This window comes from Chrysochloris asiatica, unplaced genomic scaffold (genome assembly GCF_000296735.1).
Source record: "Chrysochloris asiatica unplaced genomic scaffold, ChrAsi1.0 scaffold00169, whole genome shotgun sequence".
NCBI lineage: Eukaryota > Metazoa > Chordata > Mammalia > Afrosoricida > Chrysochloridae > Chrysochloris > Chrysochloris asiatica.
The window spans coordinates 5626597-5638146 of NW_006408687.1; the positions used below are offsets into that span (position 1 = coordinate 5626597).

Sequence of the window (11550 nt, forward strand, 5' to 3'; positions counted from 1 at the left end):
CTATGGAATGCATCTTAAAACAGTGTTTAGCTGATCTGTATGTGGAAGATCAGGAGTGGAATCTCCAGGCAACCCGAAATCTCGAGCTATACTTAGTTCACTGAAAAGAATTCAAAATTTATCACTTATTAAGTTTATTAGTTTTTCACATATATACATAGATATACATGATGGGTTGCTTTGTCCTGTGCTACCAGATTTTGAGATATGACCAACTAAAGATGAATCAAACTAAACCCCCCAAATTTCCATTATGTGGGAATCCAAACACTTCATTTCTGCCTCAAAAAGGTAGTCTGAAACAGCTTTTCAATACTCATGTTCTTCAATAATTTGAGTTTCCAGTTCATGAGTTAAGCCAAAACTATGTCTGTGGTTTAAATACGACAACATACAATCTGTGAATTTAACTGTTTTCATGTTTATCAAACATATTCAAATTACACCAATCGCTAACATCCAGAGCAAATTGAGAATGAAATTATTTAACACTGAATAGTTTGCAATCAAAACAATATACAGAACTGACTAATGGAGACAATGATAGTCATTCCTTCCTATAATTTTCACTTTTTTTTTTTTCTTAAGGAAACAAACTTTATTATCATCAGAACGTTCTAGTACAAATATTATTATATTTGTTGTTGCTGTTATGTGCTGTCGAATCGGTTCCGACTCATAGTGGGTTTGAACTTCTGACTTTCATTTTCTGGGACTCTGGGCCAGGTGGTACAAAGCGTGTCACATGCGTCAGCTCACTGAGGCTGCTTCTGAAGAAACACTTCCAGCAACCCCCGCTCTCCAGCTCTCCTTACAGGGGAGCTGCCCCTTCTCCCACACCTCCAGAGCAGGGTAAGGCCTCCTCCATCCTCCCACAGCACCCCAAACACCCCTTAACTGAGTCTTATCCCTGTATTAGAACTTCTAGTCTGCCCATCCAATTACATCCACAAGGCAGAGTCCTGTCCCGGGCTCTACCGCAGCTCTAGCTGCATACAACAGGAAGAGGGAAATGATGGGGTCATACAACTGAGAGCCTTGATTGAATGCCCCCACTCTACTGCCAGGAGACAACCTGGTCTAGGCTCTCAGCCAACTTTCAGGAAGGGCCCCATATCCGTCTGCCTTCCATGCGGTGGACATGGGCAGCAGTGGGCAAGCACTACAATGGCCCTTTGAGCCAATGACCGCCCATAGGGGAGGTGGGTGGTGCTCATACAGAGACAGACGTCGCAACACAGCTGTGCCCCTGCATCAGGCACGAGCAGAGACCTTCTGGACGATGCCCACCGCTCCGGGTGGGCTCCAGTACTCCAGCCAGCTGATACCCTGTTCCCTGTCGTGAAGAAATCTGGTCACATTTCCTTGGGCGGGACCAGCAACCAGTGCGAATCCCTCAATGTCGAAAGTAAAGTTGCACCCTAGAAATATATTTTGGCATTACTACGCAAAATATTTGAACATGAATTTTCAAGTTGCCCACTGCGATAACAATCAGTTGGCCCTCTTTAGACTCCATAATTTACATCAATAGAAAGAAAGATAAATTCCACAAAACAGGAACTGTATTTCTGTTATTTATGGGTGTTGGGCATGTGATCATTTCAGATTTCAAAATTGTTTCATTTTCTACACCATTATTTATTTGATTTTACTTCAGCAAGGAATGAATGCAGACTCTGAAATAATTTCTGTTATATTTATGGCTGTTAGTAATTTCATCACTAGAGTTACTAGTACAATGATTTGCACCCATTAAACTGGAGTATTCAATGAAAGAAGTCTCCTCAGATTCATTACATTTTTAAAAGGAAGTTAACTATTGGAGTCCTGATGTGGCGCTGTAGGTAGGATAAGCACTGGACTGCTAACTGCAAGGTTGGTGGTGGTTCAAGCCCACCTGTCATTCATCAGAAACCCTATTTAGGGTAGCTATGATTCAGAACTGACCCCACAGTAGTTAACAACAACAATTTTGTGCCGTCGAGTTGGTTGTGACCCAAAGAGAACTAGTAAGTTAAAAAAAAAAAAATTATTTGGAATATGTAATTTTGTTCTTCAGGTCGGAGGTCGTCCAAAGAAATAGTACTTACAGGGCAGTCAGACATTATTGTTTACAAAACTTTGGACATAGCTCTGTACGTAAATGCTATACAGTTTAAGTTGTTTGAATTCGTTGCAATGGTCAACTTATTCCAGTTCTTTTGCTTTTACGTCATTTGGGATTGGAGTTCTCTTTGGTTGTTTACCAGAACCTGTGTAAGAGCATAGCCTTGTGTTTGTATCATGACAAAGAGCCTTCCTAGCCCTTCTGGCTGGAGTTGCTGGATCAGCAGGCATGACTGTACAAGTCAGTTCTTTCAAATGGATCAGGGATCTGGTATCTAGTAATATAATCTGTCCTTGCCCAGTAACAGTTCATGTTGGCTGTACAAGTCAGTTCTTTGTTCCATGTGGGGTCGAGTGCTATCAAAAAGAGCATGATACAAATTTCAAAGAGTGCTCAATGTGAAGATGTGTTTAGGTTTGCTTTGCACAGAACAGAACCAGATAGATCACTATTCAGTTTATTATAGTGCTGTTAGCACGTTCATTGGTAATCGACAAGAAAGAAATGAATGTGAAGTTATACCCTATCTGTTCAAAATGGAAAGGAAAATATAGTTGTTATCACATACAGAATTTATAAAATGTACATAATTTCTTTGTGGATTTGTTCAGTGCCAATATTCAGAGCTACTTACCTAACTGATGGAACAACAGTAGTAGTTCTTGATGAGCAAGTTTGTTTTGCAAGTTGTAACAATACCAGTCAGTTTCTTCAAAGAAAGTCAGTCCGAAGGGAAATGGAAAACAAAATACATTTATATAAGAGTTACAGTCTGGGAAACCCTAGATAAAGTCATTATGAGTTAGTTGGATTTGACTCAATAGCAGTGGGTTTGGTTTTTTGGTTTTGTTAAAAAAAAAATCATGTAATTAATTTTCTCAAGGAATTATGCAGTTTCCTTACATGGAGATTTGTAAATATTCTGATAAAATGTAAATGTAATGTTTGATAAATGCCTTTTGTTTCTTTCTTGCAAAGTGAATGTAAAAACACATGCATTGTTGTAAAACAGAAACGTATTTTGCATGATAAATGAAATCTTATTAAATGTTGCATCCTTTTAATGTGTTTAGTAAAACTTCACTTATAAGCGCCTACAAAGTAACATCAGCACTGTGTTCCACACAACAGGTAACAGAAAATGAAACTCATCTGATACATAAATTAAAATGTTTTGCATTAGATAGACATTAGTATTTCCAGTATGTTTCCTATGTTGACATTATATTATTACCTATGTTAGAATTATATTAGCTGTATGCTAGATTGTGTCTTTGTATAAGTCAAGCATATTTTAAAGTTAGAGTTATAAATATGAGGGGACTTCAGAAAGTTCATGGAAAAACTCCATTATCTTTCAATTCTATTTTCCACAAACTTTTTGGAGCTCCTTCACATTATTGTTTACAAAACTTTGAACATAGCTCTGTATGTAAATGCTGTACAGTTTAAAAGTAACTTGATTGAATTCATTGCAACGGTCAACTTATTCCAGTTCTTTTGCTTTCACGTCATTTGGGATTGGAGTTCTCTTTGGTTGTTTACCAGGACCTGCGTAAGAGCATAGCCTTGTGTTTGTATCATGACAAAGAGCCTGCCTAGCCCTTCTGGCTGGAGTTGCCAGATCAGCAGGCGTGGCTGTACAAGTCAGTTCTTTCACATGGATCAGGGATCTAGTGTCTATTAATATAATTTGTCCTTGTCCAGTAACAGTTCATGTTGGATCCCATTGTATATTGAGTAAATGTAGCAAGAGTTCGACTCAACAGCCATCTCCAGTTTTTTTTAATTAGAAAGAAATAGTATACTCTCAAGAGATCTGCTGAGATAAAGCGTTTCAATTACACAGGAGGAACAGATGTAAAGGAAGGTGCTGAAGTGTTTAGGAGCTTCCTTGCTTCAATAACTCATGACTCTGGGTTAACTTTAGTTCTGAACAACACAGTCTCAGGTACTGGGGTGGTATCAATTTCACTTAGTGCCCTGCCAGTTCCCTTCCACTTCCTATGCTTGCTTTTCCTTGTGTCTTATCTGCTTGGCATCTATGGATCTTTGTTTTGGACAACTTGTGCCCCTGTTTTGTTGTCTTAAGTGTGTGCTTACTTTGCTTATTAAGTAATCTGCTCCTGATAGTCACCCTATATAGGACAAAGTAGAACTGTCTCATAGGGTTTCCAAGTCTGTAATTGTTACGGAAGCAGACTGCCTCATCTTTATACTATTCAGTAACTAATGGGTTTGAACCACTAACCTTCTGATTAACAGCCATGCACTTTAATCACTGCATAATCAGGGCTCCTTCTCATAAAGATTACAGCCCAAGAAACCCTATGGGGCAGTTCTACTCAGTCCTTTAGGGTCTCTATGAGTCAAAATGGACTTGACGGCATATAACAACCTTGTTGTTAGATGACATTGAGTTGGTTCCAACTCATAGAAACCCAGTATAGGGTTTCAGAGAAGTACAACAGGTGGGTTTGAACTGCTGACTTTGTGGTTCGCAGACCATGCTTATCCTACAGTGCCACACCATAAGAACATTATCATTCTTTATATTTATTATTGAAACACAAAGAGGACCAAATGGCAGGTTTGTGAGCTGAGTTCAGCTTATGAGCTGCAATGTGCAGCCTCTGATCTAATTTAATCCCTGAGTTTAGGTGGGAATTTGAGGACAACCGAGGGTAGATGAAGTGCCCAGCTCCTAAGTGGCTGAGTTGCCACTGGGACCTGGGTCCTTCCCTCTCCATTGTTATCCTTTTAATCATAAGAAACGGTTCCCAGGAAGGTGGTAATTTCAGTGTCCTTCACAAAAGAATGGCGGCAGCAGTTAGAAGTAATGGGTGAGACTTACACAGAGCAACAGATAGATTTTTAAAATAAAGTCGTTGGTGAAACAAGTAAACCACACAATGGAATATAGAATCATTTAATGTAATTAAGAATACATGCACACAAAACTATACAGATGTTGCATGGACATGTGTAAACAAAGGGGTACGTTTCCAACATATCAGGAAGGTTTTGCAGATGCAAGGAAGATCTATGAGAATAAGATATGGAGATAAAAACAAACAAACACAACAATTGCAATAGAGCTGATTTCAATTCATGATGACCCGTATGTGTGCCAGAGTAGAACCGTGTACCACAGTGGTTGATTTCTCAGAAGCAGATAGCCAGGTCTTTCTTCTGAAGTGCATATGGGTGGATTTGAACCTCCAGCCATTCCATTAGCAGCCAAGCACATTAACTGTATGCACCTCCTAGGACTTAGTGATATGGTGATAGAATAAATCATAAATAAGATAAGAGAGTGGTTTTGTACAGACCAGAGGTAATGTGCCATGAAGTTGTTGTTGTTGTTAGGTGCCATTGAGTTGGCACCGACTCATAGTGACCTTATGTACAGCCGAACGAAACACTGCCCGATCCTGGGCCAACCTCACTTGAGTCCATCGATGCCGCCACCTGGCCAATCTGTCTCGTTGGGGGTCTTCCTCTTTTTCTCTGACCCTCCACCTTACCAAACATGATATCCTTCTCCAGTGACCGGTCCCTCCTGACAATATATCCAAAGTATGAGAGACGAAGTTTGGCCATCTTGGCCTCCAAGTAGCACACTGGCTGCACTTCTTCCAAAACGGATCTATTGGTTCTTTTGGCAGCCCATGGCACTTTCAATATTCTCCTCCAACACCATAACTCAAAAGCATCTATTTTTCTACAGTCTTCCTTATTCACTGTCCAGCTTTCACATACATATGAGGTTATTGAAAATACCATGGCTTGGGTTAGGCGCACCTTAGTCCTCAAGCTGACATCTTTGCTCTTCAACACTTTAAAAAGTCTTGTGCAGCAGATTTGCTTAATGTAATACATCATTTGATTTCTTGACTGCTGCTTCAGTGAATATTAATAATTGATCCAAGAAGAATGAAGTTCTTGACAACTTCAATCTTTTCTCCATTGATAAGAATGCTGTTTATTGGTCCAGTGGTGAGGATTTTTGTTTTCTTGACATTGAGATGTAATCCATACCAAAGGCTGTGCTCTTTGATCTTCATCAGTAAATGTTTTAAGCCCTCTTCAGTAAGTAGATGTATGCTTAACACAACCCTCTTAATATGGAACCTGTTTCCTTGACTTTACCCCAACGTCACCCCCACCCCATAAAACAGATGGCAGACAGCCTCATACAATCTCCTCCCCGCATCACAATCCTTGCAGTCCATATGACCAGGTTTTGTCTTCCAGGTACAAAGAGAATCTCCCTTCCCGGTGTTTCACAAAGCCCAAGAACAGGCTGCAGGTCTCCACCTCCCTCAACAGCCGGCAGTGGATATTTGTGAGGAAGGGGCTGGACGACTTCAGAAAAGGTTGTCCCCCTTGTGAAGATCTGATCACGAAGGGCCTTCAGGAAAACTTTCTTCCTCGGATTCACCACAGAGCTCCCCAACCTGGCCCCAGACTGAGGCCAAACAAGCTGCCCAAGGAAGCAGTCATGTTTCCTAGGCTCTCAGCAGCCCAGCGGGTACAGAAAACATTTATAGAGGACTTGGAAGCCCGCCTGACCAGGCATCCTTTGGCCCTCTACCCGAATCTGGGAGAAGATTTACCTGTAGAGGTAATGTCCTGCTTTATTGGGGCCTTGAAAAGAATTCTAATGCCTGGGGAATGTATTTATAAGGAGGAGAAGACATGAATGTCTCCCCAAAAGGTAAGGGTTAGCATGGGTGTTGGAACAGCCTTCCTTTCTCTGCCTCCAAGAAACACATGCAGCAGCGACCTATATATAGCCTTCCCCTTTGCTTCCTGTGATGCTATCCCAACTCTAAAGGTATAGCCAACCAGTAATATTTGCCTTCTTTTCTCCTGGAGTTCTACCAGTCTACTCTGTTTAGTAACTTTGCAGAGAAGAAAAATGGGGGAATCATTCAGTCTTTTGACACTTTTAGCTTGGCACTAAGAGATATTCATAAGTATGTGCTAACTGGTAGGTAGAAGGCATGTGAAAAAATGAGATGTCATAGGGAAAACTCTGGTTGGAGGCCTAGGTGGAGCAAAGAGTTAGGTTAACTATGAACCTAAAAGTTGGTGGTTTGAATCCACCCAGAGATATCTTGGAAGACAGACCTGGTGATCTGCTTCTGGGACACCACAGCCATGAACAAAACTATGACACAGTTCTACTCTGACACACATGAGAACACTGGCAGTCCAACTCAATTCAATTCATTTTATTCATTAGGTGAAGGCCATCAAATTGCCAGTCTAGGCAAGATTGGACAGCACCAGTCTCCCAGGCCTTTTCTGGGTGTTTTTTTTTTGTTTTCCCTTTTCTTCATCATCCTTAGTACGACCCTCTATCATGTACATCTCTAAGCATCGAGTCTGTGTTTCAAACAAGAAGATGGGGAGGGACAAAGATTAAAGGATGCATGTCTGATGGCTCTGTTTTGATTAGGTAAATAATCGCTTTCGCAAGAGATTTCTGCTTACATCTCATCCATCTGACTACTAGGGGATCTAGAAAACTGAGTTTCTTCATTGAGCATTGCAGCTTGAACAAAATTCATGTTCCGTTGAATTCAGGAAGAAGGGCCGTGTGGGTATTGGGCAGGCAAATAGCAATACCTAGTATCCCACCTATATAGGGAGCACTGCTATGTACAGAAAGGTAAATCCAATCACACCTCTTCTCTGTTCAAAGCCCTCCAATGGCCCTATCTCTCTCAGCAAAGCCAAAGGTCTAAAAGGCCAAGGGTTCTGCTCTCTCTTCAGACTCACCATCTGCACCTCTGGCCTCACTCACTTGTATCTCGAACACTTACCCCAAGGTATCTGCTTGGCTCATACCTTCACTTCAGATCTTGGCAACTCTTACTGTTCTGAAGAGTTCTGTACAAAATAATGGAGTTGCTGGGTGATGGAGTTAGTTAATGTGCTTGTTAGTAATCAAAAGAATGGCAGTTTGAGTCCACCAAGATGTGTGGAGGAAGAAAGGCCTGGTGATCTACTTCCAAAACCTCATCCGATCAAAATTCTATGGAGCACAATTCTACTTTGATACACATGGGGTCTCCATGAATCAGCATTGACATGACATCAACTTAAAAAAAACAACAACACCTCCCTCCCATCCTCATTTTTGATTCCTTATTAGCATGCTCTACTTTTTCTTTCTTTCTTCCTTCCTTTTTTTTTTTTTTTTCTTTCCCCAATCCAAGCTTTATTATCAGAAAGCCAGCAGTCTGGAGGACGGGAGAATAATTTCTCAAGACCGTCCTGTCCATTATGAAGAGCAGGCACATCATATAGGGTAAGTTACATTTGGATGTACACTTAATCTATCTTAACATCAAGAGAGTATTCTTTGGGAAAAGGAAACAATAAATCAATAAACTTACTCAAATATTTCATCTTTAGGGTCTAAACTGCTTAATTCCTGAAATAACTATCTGGGTGGGTTTAAGCATGTCCTAGTCTCCTTGTCCTATTCTACCTCTAGGACCATAAGGTCATCGAAGCTAATTTATACACTTCCTCATTTGCAGGGTCTTCATTTGAAACCTAATGTCTAAACCGACTCTATTTTATTTAGGTCAGTTGATCCATGCTATCATCCCCCACTCTTATATTTAGATTTCATTTCTATGAAATTTGCTTCAAATGAAAAGAGTTACTGTGATCCTGGGCATTGTTCCTTGGGTCAAAAGAACTAGGCTTAGGATGTGAAAAACAAAATGTTTTCCAAAGGGCGATACAGCAAGGTGAGCATTGAATACAGCAACATATGAAGATTTCTATGATAATACAAACCCGACGCTCACTGTTAACATGGGTAGCCGCTTTAGATTAGGTAACTAAGACAACTGATTTTCATTATCTGCTCTAAAGAAGTTCTTACACTTAGGGCAGTGATTGTAAGGAGGTGGCATTAAGGGTCTTTATCATTGTACAGGCAAGTTTGTTGATTTTTGCAGTTAGGGTCAAAACCTTAGCAAGCATTACAAAAAGGGGTAAGGTCACATACTCATCTGGACAGAACAGATGCAGATGGATATGGAAGTCAAGTGGGGGGAGCACTAGCAATGAGGTATGCTCTACTTTTTCATCATAACACTTGTCACCACCAGCCTCTTTACTAGAATGAGAGCTCTAGACAAACAAGAACTTCATCGGCTTCTTCACCGTGTGCCACCATATGCCAGACATTTTGTCAAGTTGATTCCGACTCATAGCGATCCATGTATTACAGAGTACAACTGTCCCATACTCTTAACAGAATTAGATCACCAAGTGTTTATACCAAGATGCCTCTAGGTAGATTTGAACCACCAAACTTTCAGTTAGTAGCTGATTGCTTAACCATTTATGCTATTCAGGGACCCTTAGAATTAAGGGACACCCCCCTCCCTTTTTGTTTTCAGCCTAGTTTTCTTTCCTCTAAAGCAATGTTGTATTTGTAGCTTTTATTAAAAGTGCTGGAAGTGCTCGATCCAGACAAGAAGCTGGAGGACACATGGGCTTATTGCCAGAACATCAGGAAAAGGAAAAAGGAACCCACTAAAAGTGTAAACAAACCTACAGAAGTCTCCCCAGGACCGTAAGTATTGTCCTAGTAACTTCTGGCTCATTCCTACTATCTCTAAACATTACCTTCCCAAAGCTTCTTATAGTTAAGGTAATCTAAAGAAATCAATGGAATTAAGTTCCTGAGGAGAGAAAAGAGTCCTGGATCCCCCACTGTGCTATTGTTTGTTGTTACATATTACCTCGGAAACCCTATACAGGGTCGCTATGGGTCAGAACCTACTTAACAACACTGAACAACAACAACTATCAAACCACTGAACATGAGCCAGCCAAGTTGGCACATATTTTGGGGGGCTACAATCCAATCCATTACACCTAATATTGTGATAGTTTTTAAATAAGAAATTTACCATCTTAGAATTTTTCCAAAGGATTAAACTTCATTTTCATAGAAACAACCTTTTGTATCAGTCTCTTGTTTTCTTAATTCATAATAAAATTTAATTAATAATATTAAACTGAATATTGTAAGTGTAATAAGTATGCTTGACATAAATAGATTCAGGATAGAACAATTGACCTTTGAAATCCAGTGACGTGACTGGTGTCTGTTGAAGAGTGAGTGATCTTGAGAGTGGTCTGCCCACAGTGCCAACAGCACTAACAGAGGTGTGGCAAGAACATCATTGGTGTGTCTGTGTGGTCATATAGTGCTCCTGGGGGTCATGTGAGTGACCCACGTGGAGGTGATTGATGTAGAATCCACTGTATTCATTCATTATTGTTTGTCAGTGGGGGATGCATCTTCCCCACAACAGACATTTCCTCCCAGGTGAAAGGAACTCCACTGTTGTGATACCTCTAGTCCTTCAGCCCATTCACTCACTGTACTCTCTGGTGAATTTGGGGAGAACAACTGGACATGCTCAGCTCAGCTCTGTCCTTCCACTTGGGAGCAAGTCAGCCCATTCTCTTCTGCTCCTTGATTCTCAAAAGGACTAAGGGGGGAAAGTCTGCCCATTTCTGAGTTTTGGTCTATAAGCACGATCCTTTATATTTATCTAAAAAAATTCATGTTGAAATTTATACTTAGATATTGAAAAAAAAATCATAGAAAAAATAGACATTTCTCAGAGGTTATCTCTGGAAAGTGTTAATAGTGGTAGGGATTTACCAGTCTTCTCAGTTATACATTAGTTGTTGTTGTTGTAAAGTGCCATCGAGTCAGTTCTGACCCATACCGACCCTGTATAGTGTTTCCGAGGAGCAGCTGATGAGCTTGAATCACCAACCTTGCAGTTCAAACGGCTTTGTAGTCTGACGCATTAACCCACAGCACCACACCAGGTCTCCAATACATTAGTAGCAGTATTCTAATTCATACAAGGTTTTATAAAGCAATTGAGCAGTGCATAAGTAACAGCCATAAAATATTCGTGTCATTTAAAGTTTGTTTTGTTATTGTTGTTGTTAAGTGCTATTGAGTCGGTTCCGACCCATAGGGACCCTGGATAGGGTTTCCGAGGAGCAGCTCAAACGGATTTGCAGTCGGGCACATTAACCCACAGCACCACACCAGGACTTTAGACTTTGTCTAAACAAATATTTAATATATAAGGTAAAACAATATGCATGAAATAACCATCATATTATTGGAAAAAATAAAATTTCCTGATTTTTTAACATTTAGAAAAAAAAGTCATCTAATGACTACAGAACCTAAGATGTTACTATGTTGTTGTTGTTAGGTGCCATCAAATCGGTACCGACTCATAGTGACCTTATGCAGAATGAAGCAGTGCCTGATCCTGCGCCAACCTCACTACTGTTGCCACGCTTGAGTCCATCAATGCTGCCACATGGCCAATCCATCTCGTTGGGGGTCTTCCTCTTTTTCTCTG

At 40.5% G+C, this 11550-nt stretch overlaps 1 protein-coding gene across 1 annotated transcript in view; it reads left to right on the forward strand.

Moving 5' to 3' along the window:
• FAM47E (family with sequence similarity 47, member E) overlaps nt 1-11550 on the forward strand; it is a 69797-nt gene that overhangs the window by 2846 nt on the left and 55401 nt on the right. Inside the window, exons 2-3 of the mRNA XM_006871605.1 lie at nt 6368-6737; nt 9583-9719. Coding sequence (XP_006871667.1) covers nt 6368-6737; nt 9583-9719 — 507 coding nt within the window. The remainder of the gene's footprint in view (nt 1-6367; nt 6738-9582; nt 9720-11550) is intronic.